Source organism: Sipha flava, unplaced genomic scaffold (assembly GCF_003268045.1).
Source record: "Sipha flava isolate LNK unplaced genomic scaffold, YSA_version1 43_pilon_pilon, whole genome shotgun sequence".
Classification (NCBI taxonomy): Eukaryota; Metazoa; Arthropoda; class Insecta; order Hemiptera; family Aphididae; genus Sipha; species Sipha flava.
The window spans coordinates 1,711,636-1,733,013 of record NW_020273171.1 but is presented as its reverse complement, the minus strand read 5'-3'; the positions used below and the strand labels follow the sequence as shown (position 1 = coordinate 1,733,013).

The window sequence follows — 21,378 nt, the reverse complement described above, 5'->3', positions numbered from 1 at the left end:
AATATGTGAAATCTTATTTAGCATGTTTTTACATATTTGACATGTTTTTTGTATATTTGGCATATTTATGCATATTTCTATTTCATTGAACATATTATACAACATTCTATTAGAATCTATCAATAATCTAAATGGGAAATATATATAAAATTGGAAATAGATATTGTATTTTTTTTTTTTCTTATCTTCTAGATATACTCGTACATTTAATGAATAATTTAGTTTCAAAAGTTTCAGATTTAATTACTGACAAAGACGTACATTATACGCAGTTCATAAAGGCTCAAGAATAGTATTAAATAGTATTTAAAATCTATTTTTTTTTTTTAATTGTGACATATATAAATAAAATATATCTATAAAAAAAAAAATGAATGGATAGTTCATATTATTTCAAAAATTATTTATGATATTTTTAAATGTATAATTTTAAATAAATAAATGCATATTTTTTTAACTTTTTAAAGAATATTTCAAAGCATATTTTGCCAATTTTAAGTGCATAAATGCATGCTTATTTAGGCATTTTTTAGGGCATGAACTTATGAACCCTGCTCATAAAATTTATCAATAAATTAAATGTACCTATCTGAGAAATTTAATGTCTATACATTTTCAAATGATTTACTTAGGTTTACTTGAAAATGTTAAATTATGTTTCCATTTAAAATATATTATTGTATATAATTTATAGAATACAAATATGTAAAAGAAAATGAATATATATTTACACAAAATAATCACCAATATCCAAGTGTGTAGGTAAAGATTATTTATGGGATGGTTTGATATATTCAGGTAATAATAAAAATTATTATTAGCTATTTATTTACTAACTAAGACTTTTGCAATGCGGGGAGTTGAACCCTTGAACCTACCTAACCTACCTAACCTTACCTACACCACTTCTAATCCCATAATTAATTTTAAGAAACTCAGTGAAAATACCTTATTATATTAAAATAGTATAAAAAATATGATATAAAAATTATATCCTTTTTTCTCTAATGTTGGTTGTATTCGTTTTCTGCGTAATTGCATGTATGTATGACATATTTGTAAATATAAATAATAAAACATAAACACAATATATGTGTCTAAGTTATGAATGTACGTATATTATGTACTAAACCAACAAAATGAAACTGTCGAGGGAAGGGAAAATATATAAGTGAACTATTATAGGACCAATTACTTTACTGTTCGTTCTTGCGTTGTGTATGCCACTTGTTATTCGGTATTGTGATAAGTTTTGTGAATTTTAATAATATCGTAAGAAAAATGAACACTTTTATACAAAAGGTAAATCGTAATATTTCTTTGATTAATTTAAATAAATTTTGTGCTCGTTTACTACAAATACCTAATAAAAATTTGTACGGAACACCTTTGAAAAATGACCGATTGGAAATATAATACATACTTATTAACCATTATTAATGTTATTTCATCAGGTATCTTTGGTTGTTTTTATTTTAATCATAATAATTATTTCATAATATGGTGTGTTTTTAGTATTTATAACTTAAATCATTTTTATAAATCGTCAAGTACTGCAACGGAATAAAATACTGATTTAGAATCAACTAATTTTCTAACCGAAAATTATCAATATCTTATGCTTTTTTAAAATATTTAATTAACATAATTTTATTTTTAATAAGAGTTTTAAGTATCTAATTATTTGTAATGTATTTGTTAATTTAATGAAAAAAAATTACCTATGTCATACTACTAAAAGCTTAACTTTTTAACCAACAATGTAATACATCGATACCAAAAATAACATTAATAAAATTTTATCTATTTTGAATGCATTTTTTAAAATTATTTATGTACTAATAAATATACATTAAATTATAATAATAGATAAAATAATTTACAATATATTATAATAATATATTTAAAACTTTAAATATCATATGTACCTCTTGTTTTTTGCCAGTTTTTCATTTAGATAAAATTATTAAAACAATAAAAATAATAACCATTATAGTATAGAAGATGTGCTTATAAAAATTTACAATATATTTAAAATTTCATCGTTATCTTTATCGTTATTTTATCGTTTTTCGGATTAACTTTATTGAATTTATTAATTTAGGGTGATCATATTTAAAAAAATAAAATACAGGACAAAAATATTATCTATAACAGTTTTAAACTAATAAGTATTTATAGCATATATATATTTTTGTTGATTTTTAATCGAGAAAAAATAAAATGTTTAAACTATTAAAGATTAGAATTTTAGCACATAAAAACATTTCGAAAAACATAAAATATCATAATTAAATTAAATTAATACTTTTTAAAATGTCCTCAAATCCTTAATTTATGTATACTTACTTAACTTTTTAAAAAAAAAACTTGTTTATTCATTTTGATGACGATTGTCATCAACACAAGCAACACACACAAATTTGATAACGAACTGATCGTATCGGTCGGTAAATATAACTATACTACTATAAATATACTTATAATACTATAATAGTATTTTTACTATTATACGTACGGTTTACGTCGTCGACAAAGATGTGATGAAACACAAATAATAATTTATTATGGTAAAAACAAAAATTCAAAAATTATTAATGGGTCGAACCTAATCAAATACAAAATTAAAGAAAATTGAACCGAACTATTTACCATTTAGATATGTTCGAAATTAGAACTTGAAAATATTCTTTATCAAACAATCTAAAATTAATTTTCAATACTTTATAGTTTATAATAACTTATTATATTTTATTAATAATAAGTATCATTGTAAAATTAACAATTTTTATTTTTTTATATTATTACGATTAGGTATGATAAAATAAAATAATTCCATGTTGAAGCATGTGATTACTTATGTAAATATCTATAGACATTGATTTTAAAATATACAATATTATAAAATCAATGATATAGGTAATATTATAACAGACTATTTTTTATTTTATTTTTTACATACGATGTGTGATAATATGATCAAAGCCAAAAATCTATTTTTGGAAAAGTGAAAAGGAAAAATATAAATGTTTTTTGTACTCTATATTTTTAAAAATTGTATTAGAAATAATAGTATTGGATATTTATATTGTATATGATATATATATATAAATATTATTATAATTTATTGTATATTTTTATGTGTATTAAATTACCTATGAACAATGTAAGTAAAATTTTCATTATTTCAATATATTTATAAGAGGGAAAAAAATTATGAGTTTGATAAAAAATTTTAATAGTTGAGTTCATTTTGGGTTCGTAATACTTTGACAATGATTGGTTCGAGTTCGATTCGACACCGAAAAAACCAGGTTCGACCCATTACTACCAAAAATACAACTGAAAATTATAGATTCTTATATTATTCTATTCAATAATGTCATACAAAAATATAGTAAAAAAAAACGATTTTTTTATAAAATAAATAACAAATATTATAAATTAACAGAAGTAAGTCAAGAAACGAGATTAATATGTGACAGAATTGAAACTACAAAATAAAAAACGTCCTGAGAGAAGTTTGTCAGAACAACAGGACACAATGCCGAAATAAAGAACAATCCTATATTAATTTATTATACACGAAGTTTTAAATAATAATATTTATATTTGTGTAACAATTTAGAATAGAAAAGTATAGAATTAATGTTTTACGTTGATAAAATAATAAATCTTAATTTCAGAGATTAAAGGGTAACACTAAAAAGGCATATTATCGGATGTTAGGTAATATTTTTAATTTCATAGCCTATACTTTAATATTGGATTAGGAAAGAGGTTTTGATAATCTGAAAATCATGTTAGGCCTAACTTAACAATTTCAGAAATTTTACTGTTAATTAAGGGTCAACAGTATTGGGCGTTTTATACAATGTCTATTGATTGGATTCAAACCCTTATAATTTACTAGCTGACCCGACAAACGTTGTTTTGTCATATAAATTATTTCTAGAGAATATTTTGCTAGAAAAAAATAACTAATTTAACACAAGTGTGTTAGAATGTGGTATATAAGTGAAAGAGGTATGGAGTGCTGTGAACAGTGGCGAAGTATAAAACTGAAAAAACATCAAAGATTTATTTTTTTAATAACTTATTAAAATTGATCCTTTAAAATTATATACATCGCTAATTATGAAATATTAGTAAAAAATAATATCAATCCCTTAATACAACAGACTGTACAATATTTTTTGTCATTCCATCTTTTGCCAACACAAACAAACTGGATGGTTTGAGAGCACGCCACGTATAATTATCCGTGTAAAAAACATGATGTGCTCAAATCTAAACTAGAGACAGATATCGTTTTGCGTTGATACTTATTTATAGTCATTACAAATTCCAATCTAATTGGAAATTGAAAGCGTTTGAATTGTATTGGCACATCTGTGGTTATAATAGGTATTCGTGATAATAATATATTTTCACCTCAGAATTTGCCATTTAAAAATGATGGCTTCGATAACATTTTTCATTAATTTTTTAACGACTAATCGCGTGCCATTGCACAAACGTGGTGGGTTCAAATTACGAAACAAAATAATCGGAGATCCAACCTTCAGTTCTAAATTATGCGGTGGCATGTCTGGTAAATCCAATGAGTTTAAAAATTCTGTTAGATAATTTACAGCTGCAATAGCATCGCAAACTTTATCAATAGATTTGTATGACACTAAGTCTCCTGATAACAAATGTTGTATCAATGTTGAGATTCAATTCATTGACGTCCACATTTTTTGCTGCTAAAATTGCTCTTTCTGCCAGCCACTCATGATTTATGTATTATCTGAGTACATTGAGAAATATCTGATTAATGAGAGCATCTTGCGAATCAATGATTGTGCAGAAATCGGTTGGTAATTGTGAGCATACCATTTCATCTGTAGTAACATTCCCATCACTGATATCTAACAATTGTTTTGAGAACCTTCCGCAGGCAGCTTTTTTTGATAAATTGCAAGTATCGTAATCGTTCGCTCTCTATCTTTACATACATGTCGACCATAAACTGTTGACAAAGCTCACGACATCGAAGAATAACGTTGTCCTGATCGTATCTATTCATCATCCGATATGAATAATAATCCTTCGAACTAACATTCTTGATTGTTTTGGCACCTGTTGCGAAATCTTGTGGTTTAATATTTATGCAATACCCATCATTTAATAACAATAATAAAATTAATAGTTTTTAAATAGTTTTTAATAGTTTTTTAATAGTTTCTTAATAGTATCATTCATTCATTTTCAATTGCGCAGTTATCGACCGGGTAAAAATTATTAAATTAAACTACGATTTATTAAACAATAGCACTTAGGAATATAAAAAATAGATAAAAACTTATTCACAGACCTACCAAATGTATATACAAAATTTCATTAAAATAGGTTAAGCCGTTTTGGAGGAATATGGTAACAAATAGTGTGACTAACTCTCCATGTTGATCCATTCTTTGGTGTTGGCCGGGGGCCTCATTTTAACGATTAATTATGTCATAGGGACAATTTTATAAGCTAAAGCTTGCTGTAGTTTTTTAAATTCAAAAAAACATTCCGGAACTCAAAAAATCAATCATCAAAAAAAATTTTAAATAAATAAAAAAAAAATTTTAAAAAAATGGGGTTTCCAAAATTGTTTTTTTGTAAAAACCTTCTCCTAGCAATTACGAACAGTTAAAAAAAAATTTGAGCCAAATCGGCCCAGCCGTTTTCAATTGATGAATTGTTATACATTTTTGGCTCCATTTTTATATATGTTACATACAAAGTCTGGAATTGTACACTTAGCAATTTGTACAGTGATTATTGTACACATCGCGAATTGTATAATGAACTTGTACAATTTAGTTACTTTGTACAGCAACATTGAACAATTCGCAATGTGTACAAAAATCACTGTACAAATTGCGAAGTGTACAATTCCGGACTTTGTATGTAACATATATATATATATATAGATTATAAAAATTACAATTAAGTTCTTCGGATTAAGAAAAATCATTAACTCTATATATATTAAACATTCATAAAACGAGATTTTTTGCTCGTGCAATGAAAAAATTACGAATTATGTAGGTATAATATATTTATTTGTTATTTAAAATATCAAACCGTAAGGTATACATCATGGTAAACGAATACTGAAAAATAAAATTACAATTATTATGAACTTATGAACTTTCGTAAAAACAAGTTCGTTACTTTGGATGAATACATTTTAAAATTCCATTTTTAATATTAAAGAAAAAATTTATACAAACATAAGACAACTCAATCAAATAGGACTGACGTAAATACTAACATATTTTTTATTACATTTATATAAATCAAAAAGTAATACATAAAATAAAGTTCTTTGTCGTTATACTGAATTTAAATTAAACATAAATATTTTTAAAACTCTCTGTGATCTAACGTGATAATAACTATGTATATATCACCCTAGGGGAATCATAATAAATAATGTCGACCAGAAATCAAATTAAAATTCAATAAAAATTGAAATCTGAATAAAAAAAAACTTGAACAATATCAGTCTTAGTTTCTTTTTTTCTTTTATTTTTTACAAACAATTTTGATAGTAGAGATAACAATTTTAGACGTATTTTAAAATACACCTGTACTCGAAGTTCGTGTATTAATGCGCACGTATAATCGATTCGTATAATAAATATTTATTTATTGAGTTTAAATATTATTTATAAAACATTATTTTGTAGTTGAGTACCTATTTTATACATTATTGGATGGCTGAAATTTCATCCAACTAGACTAATTAAATCGTCTAACTAATTTCGTAAAAAAAAATAGCGACTGTTTCATTTTTTTTAATCTAAAATTAAATTATTGCAAAAATAAAATCATTAATTTCAGAACTTAAAATGGATTATATTTTTAACATGTACAATATCATATCTTACGACCTTATACAAATATATAAACCTTTAATGAATGACACATTTACACGTGTACTTAAATAACACAAACTATAATAATATACGTGAATTAAAAATACATGTGGAATATTACACTTATTTAAAATGCACGTGTAATGGGGTCCACTAGCTGATAGCAAATCGCACTGTATAACAGATATGTAATGTGTGGATTATGTGGCTTACGAGATATGATGATGATTTAACTAATTCAAACCCAAAATAAACGCGGATGGAAATTAATTTTTTCCATTCAACAACTGAAATAATGACGAAAAAATTAACACGGAGTCGAAAAAGAAGGGAAAATTATCGATGTGTGCGATCATACCGATCGACAGGTTGGTTTGATGTGGGCATTAGTAGCGAAAATGGAGTACATCAAGATGAGTCGTGAATGTGTTTACTAAGTAGATGATTTGTTTGTTTTTTAACGTCACTCGAAAAATGAGCGATGAATAAGCACAAAGAATAGAATATTATATATTCGGATGGTTGTGTGCCCAACAGTCGAACGCGGAAATCAAATCCGTATGCTCGGTTCCCGTGTCCAAATGGATAAATGGATTTCTACACAGAACACGGAAATAATCTATTTTATCTATTTTCCGGGTACGAAATCCATCATCACATGAGCCCGTGTAGTCTTACGGTGTATGACGAAACGACGTGTCGTAAGAGGAAAAAACCGTAGTAGGTACATTTCGAAAGATTTTTCTACACTGTTGATACATTGCAGTATTGCAGTCAACTGCAATGAATCGTATTCAATCGAATTCGAATAAAACGAGGTATATTACATAGATGTAAGTGTGTGTGTGTGTGTGGGGGGGGGTGTATGTCTGCCAAGTGTGTGTGTGGACTAAGTACGTAAATCGAACTAATCGAACCCAACAAATTGATATACCTATAGGTACCATAGACACAGTGAAATTAAGCGATAATTGAATTGATTTACGAGCTAACGAAAACTAACTGCGATAATCACGGCTCGTCTAAAGTGTAAAATTATACCAGAAACTTCTTCGGCTTGGAAAGTGGTGTAAATTTTCACAGCCCGGACTAAATATATACAAACGGGAAAAAGATTAAGGGTGACATTCCGCGGTCGGGAGAACGGGTCAATTATATTGCTGTATTGGTCTTGTAAACCCGTGCCATTAATTACTTTCGAAAAAACGATTCTTAGTAAAAGTGGTCGGGTGAATCAGTTTATGATTATAAAGATGGTTGATAGTAGTAACCAATTTTTTTTATAAAATAAATCGATATTTAACATTCTAACTTTTTCGAAAAATAAAAAAAACTTCAAATGTGGGTAAGTTTGGTAAATGTAAACGACATTCTTTTTTTCTTTTTATCATGATCCGAATGCATAATGTCTATAAAATGCATGTATTAGTACTCAGTAAATGTTTTGAATCGATACAGTTAATATTTGTAAATTAAAAAGGTCTATAAAACAAATCTTATGAAAAATCTTATAACCAATTTTTAAACCTTAATTATTAAAATTAAAACTTTTGAGACTTTTTTGTTGATTTAATTTAAAATTATGAAAATCTTGTGATTTCCATGATTTTTTGTAACTATCAATTTTTAATATATAAATAATAAACTTTATATTTTACCCTCACTTTTTTTCATTAAAAAGTTAAAGTTATTAAGAGGAAGTATTTAAAAACTGTTCAAAACTTTTTGTCGTGCCAAAAAAAATGCTATCGTTGTTTTAGGGAAAAAACTGAAATAACACAAGAAATGTTAAGATATCATTGAAATTATTTAAAAATTATATAATCTATAAATAATAGTTCTGTAAGGATAGATATATAAGCATTTTGTGAACTTCTCAAATTTTTACTGTTATTCATTTGTGAGTTGTAGCAAAAAAATCGGGACGGCGTGCCGTAAATGTTGCCGTTTTATTTTTTTTAACTTTACGTCAGTTATTTGTTATCTTTAAGAAAACAATTGCGAATTTCGTAAATTGTACCTCTTCTCCTGGTACTGACAAGACAATATTTTCTATCTTTAACCTCTTATGATTATGATGATTGGATCAATCCTTCTGGTCAGAATTGTGTTTACAAATACAAAATAAAAATAATTATGTTAGCTATTAACCAATTTCATTATCGTTTCATTATGAATCTAAAACGTAACTACGTTAGTTATGGTTTCAACAATGGTTCAGGGAAATATTACGTAAAAAAAAAAAAAAAAACATTATTATTCTTACCGTAATATGAGTAGATATCTTAATCACCAATAAGCACAAATTTAAATGTATATTATTTTTACCGCTACCCTAAACATACACTGATATATGAGTAATACAATTATCGGGAAATTATGCGTACAGCGAAATAGTGATATAATGATGAAACCGGCAATACGTAATAACTGCAACACTTTGAGCCGAACCAATTCATTTAGGCAAATTTCCTACGTCTAGACCAGACCAAGCATATCAAACTCAAATAAGTATCAAATGGGCCACATAAATATTTAACGAAAAAATAAATATTTTATATTATTTACACATATAAAACCATCAATAAAACTTATTCTTTTATGGTTTATTAGAAGTTAAGACATAATAATGTTTACCAAATAAATCATTCTTTAAGAATTTAATATAGTTAAGTCATGAAACTAATGTTTTATAATTTTTTTTTTACTTTTAACTTTTTATTTGATTCATTAATATTGGTAGGCGCGCGAACCGCAAATAAATAAACCACGTGTTTGACATGCCTAGTCTTGACAATATAATTGTATTACATATATTTTCTATATTTTCACACACACACACACACACACATGCATACGGCTGATTATTTAGATACAACATAATAAAGAATTTACACCACGACGAATCGGTTGTATATTACCATGCGTAAAAGAGAAAAAGTTTTTTTCCCCCAATATTTTAAACTATTTTTTTTTAAATATTATTTTAAAAAACGAATATCGATAAAACTGGTTCATAATAACACATAAAACTTTCTCTAAAATTATAACTTGATATTACACCAATTGATGTTCATATTAATATACTGTGTTTTCTAAAACTTTAACCTTTATTACAAAATTACTGGACGCCGAATAATACATAAAATGTTAAATGTACACTTAATTAATATTCAATATTAAACTGTTCAAAATGAAATGTTCATAAAAAATTAAATAAATAAATGCTAAAATTAAATCATCGAATCTCTCCTTGATGCATAAAAACACGAAATTCAATTATCTACGTTTTTTGGTTTTTAATAATTCGATTTCATTAATTGGTACATTTAAAATTAAATTAAACTTCAAAACTAATGACTGACAAAGTGATAGCACAAAATTACTAAACCAAAATGACTTACCTAAATAAGCCGTTTAAATATTAATTATGAAACCTTTCGATTGACTGACCTTCAATAATATTGTTTCAATAATCAATTTAGTTTCAAATAATTTTGAAAAAAATTTGGTAGTCATTATTACTTATGTTAGATACATAACCTTTATATTATTATTTTTATTTATAAACATTACTAACTCACGAAAATTTAAAAAATATTAAATTGGGAACATTTTTTAAAAATAACTTAGTATGTTTATCATATTTATCGATTTACAACTAAATCACTGTTCAAAATAAACAATACTTCTCCAAAATATATAATATATAATAACCAAATAGTTGTATAGATAATATAAACCAGTTAAGAAAAGCCATTTTGCAGCATGCCAAATGTACAATTTCTATATACATTTTTAACAATACAATTCGATAAATAAAATTTGAACGAAAAAATGTCATGCATAAAATAAATAAAATAAATTAAATATCTCAAATTTTAAATAAAAACAATTTATATGGTTCTTATTTTTTTAACATAAGCTCATATAAATCTGTATTCAATACTAATATTATTTTAATACTCACTAGTATGAAAATAATTTAACACTTCAAAATTAACAATCGTAACTATGCAATAGTACATAATGGATAGATGAACATAATGAGATATTACAGGAGATTAATACATTATAATAACAGTGATGTAATAAGATATAATGAATAATAAACCTGTGTTTAGAATCCTAAGATCTATAAATAACAAAAAATAAAGTGTTGATTAATTATTATTATTATTTTATAATTTAATTTATAAAATTAAAATGTCTAGCAAATAATACTAAATTAAAATATTGGTTACACCATAGTCAAAACTCTAGTTTCAAATTTACAATGTTATTAAATAATTCAACATTACATCGAAACTAGCTTTTAAATCGTATACCCAATGTTTTTAAAACTAGATACTAGATAATTATTATTAAGATCACACATTATTATTAGTTTATTATTCACTGATTGTGTATTATAAAATTAAGAATTAAACAAGTAAAGAGATAAAGTACATTATTACTTTCAGGCTTCATTATTAATCACTCAGTTTAATTTAGAAGTCTGAAAAAGTATACACCTAAACGTCGATCATTATTGACAGCGACGATTTTCAGTTTATTATTTAAGTAAACAGTACGCATGTTTAGTTAGTTGGGGAGAAATATTATGTCGAGAAAAGAATAACCTTGATAAATTAATTTGGAAAGATATGTAGAATATGGACAAACGGAAATTGCGCCCGGTATTTTTTCAGGTATAAAGTTTTGTGTAGTAAATTGCGCTCTGTATTTTTCAGGTACAAATTTCTGTACAGTAAATTGCGCCCAATAGAAATATTATTTTTATGATAATCATTTAACATTACCCAGAGGACACCTCGAGGAAGTAACTATCACTATCCTCCGAAAATGTTTTTTTTTAGTTTACTTGAGATGAATAAATTTATTAATAAAAATAAGAAAATTCATTTTTTTTTTTTTATATTATGGTATTAACTATAGTTTTTTTAATATTTTTGTTAGATTAAAAATGTTAATAATAAAATACAAATACAGTTAGTACAGGAAAGATTCATAAGCATTAGTTGTCCGAGTTAATGTTGCAGAAGCTGATGCCCAAATATTCAGCGGAAAGTCAGCGAATAAAATATATGTACTTGTTTTAACATAGCAAGAAAATTGTTTAAGTCGATTACCTACAGGCATTGTAGGCATTAATTCATAGTTAAAATAATTGCAAACATTTTCTGGCTCTAAAAATACCAGGTAACGATGAATTCAAGGTCGATTAGATAGTAGATACTATGGGCGCAATTTACTATACCCATTTTAGACTCCGAAAAATCCCGGGCGCAATTTACTATAGTATTATTACTACCTACTTAATGTGGGCGCAATTTACAAACGCCCTAGAATTTAGCATAATAACAGCGATTTACATTTTCACTACATAACATCGAAATTATATATGGTTGTAATGCCTACAAATGCAATGAATTTAAGTATTGTATACATAATCGCGTAAATAAAACATGCCGGAAACGAAATAACTATTAAGTAATTCAATACCGTATAACCGTGGTTATTTATTTAGAAATTATTATTATTATATTTATGAAGTATTATTATAAATAAAAGTAATTATAAAGTATATTTGTAAATGTAGGGAAATATCTCGTTAAACAAAATATTAGCTAGAAAAATAAATGAAATTTGTGTGTTTCACAATTTATAATGCCATGGAGTATATTATATTCTTATAAACGGAACTTTTGTCGGGTATAGGTCGCCCCGATATAGGTACTATTATAATTATACGCACGTACGCGCATGCGATTGTAAGAATATAATAATATAATCTGTTTGACGTTTGGCAACATTTTCAATAATTGAATTAATCAATTAATTAATTTGCGACAGTAATTATTACTGTCGATAGTACTACCGAATAGGTTGTTAGTCCGGAAAATGAGTTTTTCGACGACGAGGTTATTACTATTGTGTTCTTACACTGGCGAGACTAAGTGTGCACTTAATACCTGCAACGTCCTCGTCTGTAATTGAAGATGTCCGGGCAAACATGAACTACAATTCACATGACGTTCTTTGACATGTGTATTCGATTAAAATAAGTATTATATTCACAGGTTATCGATTTACGTGAATCGAGCACCATGTGGTTGTTGGTTCTTACCATATTGTCGGCCGTACTAGTGATGACGATTGTGTTGAGATTTAACGGCAGGCGAAGAAGAATATTAGCCAGCCAAATACCCGGCCCGGACGGGTTGCCCATTATTGGTTTGCTGCCGCTATTCCTACAGGAACCTGAAAAACTTATGAAATGTGGAATGCAAGTATACCGAATGTAAGTACCTGACTTCTACATATTTGACTATCGATTATCTCAAAAATATATCGTATTAATAAATTCAAATAAACAAATTGAATTGTATCTCGTTGGAACAAAACGAAATATTCGACTCATAATTACAAAAAAAAAATTAAAATGTTGACAATAACTTGAAACTGTACATGACCTTTCATAGATTATGAAATGTCGATAAAGTATCGTGGGCATAACTAATTAAAAATTGTTTTAGGTATGACAAGTCTTTATTCAGAGTTTGGTTATTCAATATATTATTTATTGTGCTCACCCAGCCTGAAGAAATAGAATTCGTTTTGACCAATCCAAAGTTGATTAAGAAAGCGGCGGAATACAAGGTTCTGCGTGAATCTATTATGGGACAAGGAATATTTAGCATCGAAGATACTAAGAAATGGAAGCATAACAGGTACTCATATCTACTGACTTTAGTGCAGAAAACATCGGATTGAGCGTACATATGATATAGTTTTTTTTATAAAAATGTTAGGAAATTAGTATCCGGAGCATTTAGTTTTTCTATTATAAAATCATTTATTCCATTATTTTACGAAGAAACTATTGTTCTCAACAATATACTTCAAACGAAATGCGATTCGTCGAATGAATTCGACATAAGCATGCCTATAAGTATGGCTACAATGGAAATGATAGGCAAAACAGCTCTGGATGTAAAATTCAACGCTCAAAATGGCGGCCATCATAGATTTGTTGAAAACTTACAAACGACCATGACAGTAAGGAACTTCTTAAAACCATACTATTTTCAATTTACATACCGATCATTTTAGGTATGGGAGTACCGAGTAACACATCCGTGGTACTTAAGCAATACATTATTCCAGTTCTCGAGTGTTAAAAAAAATCATGACCAAAGCCAAAAAATCATAAACGAATTCATTGACGAAATAATTTCTCAAAAACTCAACGAACTGAACGTGAATAATTCTAGTGACAAGAATAAATCATTTGTCAACGATGAAGACATTTACCCACGAAAGACAAAGTCATTGATAGAAATTCTTCTAGGAAATTATCATGAAATTTCACATAAACAAATACGAGATGAGCTTGCAACGATTATGATAGGTAAATACGAATAAAAATTTGTTAACAAATCAATATGGGATTGTATACTTTAAAAATGTATAATATAGATAATATTATACTAATGTGATATCAAGACATTATTTGTAAGTATACAGGACACATGAATGGTATAGGTTAAATTATTATATTATGCATTTAATGTTAATTCTTGTAATCCATTCAAAGAAAATGTTACTTTCTCCAACCAAAATAAACCTTTAATGTTCTTCAATATTGAAAAATATTACATTATTAATTATTTCTATTTCAGAATTTACATGTATTTTTAAGAACAACTGTTAAGTAAAGGTGATATTATAATTATCTGTACCTACTTGCTGTATGCCGATTTCATATTATTTATAATTTAATTGCATTATCTGTACCGTCAAACTTTGTGTAACGTATAAAATAACGCGTTTTTGTATGATTATTAACTATATTTAACTGTCACGATTAATAGTTTAATTCTCAACTTCAATAAAAACAGAAATGTATAAGTACCATAAAAGAAAATGTCGTTGATTTATTATTTTATTATTACTTTAAATTGTTTTATTGTGGAAGATATATTAAGGTTGATAGTTGCGAATTTCCCACTTAAGATTAAAAAACTTTGATGCGCTTACTTAAATTAATCGTATAATTAAAATTGTATAATCATTTAAAGTTTTGAATATAAACATAAAATTTCTTCTGTTAGACTTAAGACATTTAACGTTTTAAATTTATATTTACGAGTATATGAAAATATATAGATGAACGGGAGTAGTAGATCACTCATAAAAGTATTAACGCAATTTTCAGGAGGACAAGAAACAACTGCAATGACAAATGCCTGTGTTATTTTCATGTTGGCTCATCACGAAGATGTTCAAAACAAGGCAAAAATATTTTGTTTATCTTCTTTTATTCTAATTTTTTTTAACTTTAATCATAGTGGTGTTTACAAATTATAGGTGTATGAGGAATTACAGTCGATATTTTCGGTCGGGGATTATACGAGAGCACCTACTTATGAAGATTTGCAACAAATGGAATATCTCGAACGAGTTATCAAAGAGACGTTGCGTCTTTTTCCACCGTTGCCGATTTTTGGCAGAAGTTTGGAGGAAGAAATGAAAATTGGAAATTATTTATGTCCAGCAGGTAATTAAACAATATGTAACAATTTAAATCAATATAAAATAATTGTTGAATGGTATTCGCGTCATAGTATCATGTAAAATCATATTAAATTAACTTTTCACGAAAACACGAAAGTTATGGAAAACCTACCTTAAAAAAAAATATTTATATTTGGATCATAAAATACTGGTTTTTCTTTAAATCGATAATATTAAGATCGATCGGATCAGAAAATAATATTTTCACGAATCTCACAAATGGTATAAGTTAAAACTACCCCGATTTATTATTTTTTTATCAAGTAGCATATGATGAGATCATTTAACGCTCTTAACATTTTTCCTAAACGCATATTCCTGTTTCCGTTACCGAGAACATTACAGTATTGTATTTGTCTTAACAAATCTATTATATTTTAAAACAATATCTAAATTAGTTGTTTTAAAAAACTGATAAGGTAAAATATTATTACACCGAATTTCACACCAGATACATTTTTTGTTCATAGTGATTTACACTAAGACTGTTCAATGAAAACACTTGCACTTAGATATCCGGGCTACTCGGTGCACTATATTTAACGCATCCTCACGTGTTTTAATTTACTGTATCATTTCTATTGTTATGTTCAAGGTTCAACAATATTTATCAGTCCACTTTTTATGCAATCGAACCCGCAGTATTACCCGGATCCGGAAAAGTTTAACCCGGACAACTTCTTGCCGGACGCGTGCCATAATCGACATCCATATGCCTTTATACCGTTCAGCGCAGGGTATAGAAATTGTATTGGGATCAAGTACGCCATGTTTCAAATCAAAACAGTCGTTTCGACACTGATACGAAGAAATACGTTTGCCCCGTCAAGCAAATGTCCGACACCGGAACACCTAAGATTAATGTTCTTGTCGACGCTCAAATTTGTCGATGGTTGTTACGTTAAAATATTACCAAGGACCTTAAGTACTGCAGGCATAAATGAAAATCCTAACGTACCTGCGTAAAATTCTTGAAAGAACTGAATGTCTATTGATATCATTGTTTTTACTCAAATCATTGAACAACTATTTTCATCGTGTTTTGTGAGACGGCCGATTATCGGCGCTATGCCAATACTTCGGGAAAATAGTATTTTTAGTTTAAATTAGTATCGATTGATGAATGCATATATTAGTTTTGAATTGACACCGGACTACCGGTTGCACGCCAAATGGTTACATACAGATAAATCGTTTAGTTATAATACAGTTAAATATTAGAAAGTACTTATTTCAGGAAAACTAGTTTCCCTGCACCGAAACTGATTGATTTTTTTTTTTTTTTATTTTATCAAATTACAACCATTTCGTTTTAAGTAAATCAGTTCTTATTTTTAACTTGAGTTTCGTTCCACTTATTTTTCTGGATCATACAACATCATTTAAAACTTCTATAATATTACATAAGGACAATATCCCATAGGCTGATGCTGCCGAAGGTAGATTATTTTGAATATGAAAAAAAAAATTAAACAGATATTATATTAATATTTATTCGCAGCACGGAGTACACACAATTCTGCGTATACTTAATAAGAATACACTTCCGTGGTGAAGTATACAAGAACATTTACTTATGACGCACATAGTCGATTGTATTGTATCCCATAAATACCAGAAAGCAACGAAAACTCATTTTTTACACTTTTCAGAACAATAAAAACCGTTAAAGTATTACATTAAATCTATGAAATCCGAACAATAACGAGCTCTGGTGGTAAAAGTGTGAAGCTTATAAATTATACCAATACAAATGTAAAGCTTTTCCCAGATGCTTCGTAACCACAAAATAAAGTTATTTCCTCTTAATAAAAAAAAAAAAATGTGATACAAATTTTAAATTTTCTAAAAATTATTTTAAAAACTATCTTGAATAAGAATAAAAAAATTTCAAATAAACACCTATATAATTGTAAAATTATGACTTTTCACACATACAGAGTTCTCATAAAGCAGAATTTTACAAGTTTTCATATAATTTTTATTGTACATATTTACATAATATTATAATTATTAATCATATATTTATAACAACTTCTCAACAGTCTCATAATTAATAATAAACTCAATTTTTTATATATTTTTAATAAAAAAATTCAAAATACAAATTTTTCAATTTATCATACAAAGACAAATTAAGCGATATGGTACACATAGATAGTATGATTTTATCTACACTTGAAATTAAATGAAATCAATGCTATTTGATATTTAATATCTATTTAATTATTAACACAATATTTTAAAAGTTTTTACATTTTTTTTACTCTTATGTGTTTACAATATAATTTATTTTTTTATCTATATATATATATATATATATATATTTATTTAAAATGTTTCAGCAAATGAATACTCTTACAAGTTTTTTAATATAATATAGTATATTACATTTCTATAATTTACGATATGACGCTCATATTCACTAAGTTATTAAATATATCAGTTTTTTTATGTACAATATAGCTATTATTAAATATAGATAATGGTAATTTTAATAAAATATTTGGATACGAGATTTGATATTGAAATTTCTGACAATTATGGTAAGTTGGTTGTGAGTTTGTTTAAAAGGAGAGTTAGTAGAGAGATTAAAGAAGATTTCAAATTGATTTGTACATTTAAAATATTATTAAAACTATTTATTTTTTTATTTCATTGTGTATGTGTAAGTGTTTAAAAACAAAATTAAAGTAAACGATAATTTGGATATTTGATATTTTTAAGTCTGTATTGATATCAAAATTTATATTATGGTTATTTTAAAACATGTTTAGTAAAGTTTGAATTAGGGGAAATTTTTTTTTAATTTTATTTCAGAAATGTGTTCTTTTTATCTTATTTTAAAATGTCTATTAGTCTTACCTACATAAAGTGTAGTAAAAAGTATTTTATTTAAATGTAATTGTAATACATTTTATTCAAATTTAAAATATAATTAAACAAGAAAATAACAAAATATGCAATTCAAATCGTAAAATAAGCCCTTGAAATTAAAATAAATGGGTAAATGTCGAAATATGCAAAAATATCCTTTAAATAAATTTGATTCTTTAAATCGTTATGTCATGAAAAAAATGTTGTGCTAACTAAGCATATCATACGACCAACCAGAATAAATATGCAAATGCATATAAATCCGCGCTCTACTATCATTGTTGTGTGACGGTTGTGATGACCCACTTAACTGTGGTGACTTCCCTTGTTTGCAATAATTTCATTGGGATAATCTTACTTATTCTACCTACCAGGATCGATGGATATACATAAGATGTATAAGGTGACCATATATTTTTCTAATAAAATGGAATAAAAAAATATATAAATATTTATCATTTTAATAACGAACAATTTTTTTTAAAAATATATAAGAAAAAACGTTTACGTAAAGAAAACGTTCGACAATTGCTACTATAATATTAGAAGAATGAACTATGAAAAATAATTTTTTTTTTTTAATATACGCCTCAACTGCCGAAGTTAATAGCGCTTCTGAATTATTATATTTTAAAAGTTTTTGCAAAAATATTAATAGTAATAAATATATCTGAAATGAATAATGTGAACATGAAGAATGGTTTGTGTCATATTATCTGAAATAGGTACATCTTTTTGAGTAGTTGAATAAAAATTGTTGTCATCTAGTTGGGTGTAAGTTATGCGCAAATATTGTAATGGATCAACGGTTCATCTCGGAAATCCTTCGATAGAAGGCATTCAGTAAACAAGTATTTCACTATTACTGTGGCGTTGCATAAGGTGCATTCTCGTTATTCTCCTTTGCTCGTTAGATGTTCGTGAGTATATTTACCTATGGGATTAGGATACGAAAAACAAGATTGTGCCATTCTAAACGGAATGTAAATAGTCACATTAGGTGTATATCATTATCCCAAACCTCATATCCTGTGCGCTTAGTCTTACCTATAAGTATCATTTAACGTCTCTTCTATATCATATATATAATTATATTACATTAAATAATTAGATATTTATACTTAATATTTAACATCCAAAGTGTGATTCACAATCAACGGGATATCAATTTTCTTACTGATTAAATCCGTTACGGTGGCAAGTGATTGTAATTCGCCACGCCATCTATTGACTGTAATTATTGTAATTACGTCGTTACCCATGCGAAGGTAATGCGACATCGTGTATATAAATGGTGGATTGTAAACGTGTTCGTTACACACTGCACGTCTAAAGTAATAGGAGAACTTTCTAAATTACTTGGAAGCACGGCACTTAGTTCACATACAAAGTTAGGTTATATACGTAGTTGTATAATCTTCAAAAGATGATTTGGAAGTTTGTGGATTATTATTAATACTACACCTACCCTCAACCTAGAAGATCTGTGTGCCTATCTATAAATCGAGAGATGGTTCTGATGTGTCTAATTGACATATAATTTGCTTGTTATCTACGTTTCCCAAGTTGTTTTAACCATTAAGTGACGTTAAATTACAATTTCACCTTCATAAATTTACAGTTAACGAGAAATATAGTCTGAGATCTCATATGTCTACTACTACTAATAAATCACTCCAAGAGCATATTGATTATATTTAAGCACAAAAAGTTCAATGCACTTCCCTGTAAATAATATGCATAAACACTGTTTTAACACCTTAAGATTTACGACAAAAATATATTGATTAAAATATACGATGAATAATTATAACATTATAATGATTATAAATTAATTATAGATTTATTTTAATATTGTATAATGTTGATGAATATACGATAAAAATATATTTTATTTATTTATATTATATTATTATTAGTCCTGTCGAAACACAAATTATAGCATTGCTAACAATTATAATTTCTAATATTTTATTAATTGTGAATTATAACTCTTTGGCATCCAAAATGATTCTGCGTTTAATTACGAGGGACAAAAATAAAATATTTTTTGTATTATATATAATTAGATTACTATATTAAAAAATTTAATAAAATTACTAGAAATATTTTTATGTTTTACTGTAGACTTAAGTTTAACTTGTACTCATAATATGCTAAATATGTTAATATTTTTTTTTTTAGATAAAACTAGACAGTCATAAACAATAAACATTACTCGTCACAATGAAATTAGTTAACAATTAGTAAACAGGAAATCGCTTACAAATGTACCTACATAAAAAAAAATCGTACCTTTTTACGCTGAAAAAAATCATCTCGTGTTATAATTTATCAAAAAAATTATTTTGAGAAAATAATAGATATATAACCGATACCATTGCTAATGCATTTGAGTTCTAATAAAAGAATTTTAATAAATAAAAAAATTACTATCTCTAATATATATATATATATATAACTCATATGTGCATACCTATATAATTATAATTAAGTAAATTTTCTGTAGTACGATTCGTTCGGTTTAAATTAATTATTTATATGCTTAAATATATGTATAAATTATCTGATTAAAAATAAAAATAAAATAAAAAACTACATAACACAACAAAATATAAGTTAGTCGTTGTTACATTTTTTTCCGTCTAATACCAAAAAAATTACAATTTCCCTGAGCATTAATGATTTGAGATAAACTGCCAGTAAATTAGTAAAAGAAACTAAACCAACCAAATAAATTTTTTGAACACCGAAAACGATTATTTATAGAAAATGATGAAATGTACTATTTAAGTATTAACACATAATATAAATATCATAATTTTCAGTAGCACATACTATTGTAAAACATTTTTACATATCACTCATATTTTGATTAATTTTTGCGTTTTTTAGAAGTTTAAAGTAAATGTTGAATTTTAATAATACCGATCCCACTGCACCTTTACCAAAAAATTAATAAACATCGACCAAATATTCTATTAGCATTTAAAACATATAATTTATC

At 26.4% G+C, this 21,378-nt stretch overlaps 1 protein-coding gene across 1 annotated transcript; it reads left to right on the top strand.

Moving 5' to 3' along the window:
- Positions 1-1,213: 1,213 nt before the first annotated feature.
- Positions 1,214-16,962, top strand: LOC112689388 (cytochrome P450 4C1-like). Its single transcript, XM_025563081.1, has 8 exons — positions 1,214-1,302; positions 12,998-13,218; positions 13,454-13,648; positions 13,730-13,976; positions 14,031-14,328; positions 15,136-15,212; positions 15,288-15,477; positions 16,090-16,962. Exons 1-8 carry the CDS (start codon positions 1,282-1,284, stop codon positions 16,458-16,460), a joined length of 1,620 nt encoding a protein of 539 aa, XP_025418866.1. The 5' UTR covers positions 1,214-1,281; the 3' UTR covers positions 16,461-16,962.
- The last annotated feature ends 4,416 nt before the right edge of the window (positions 16,963-21,378 follow it).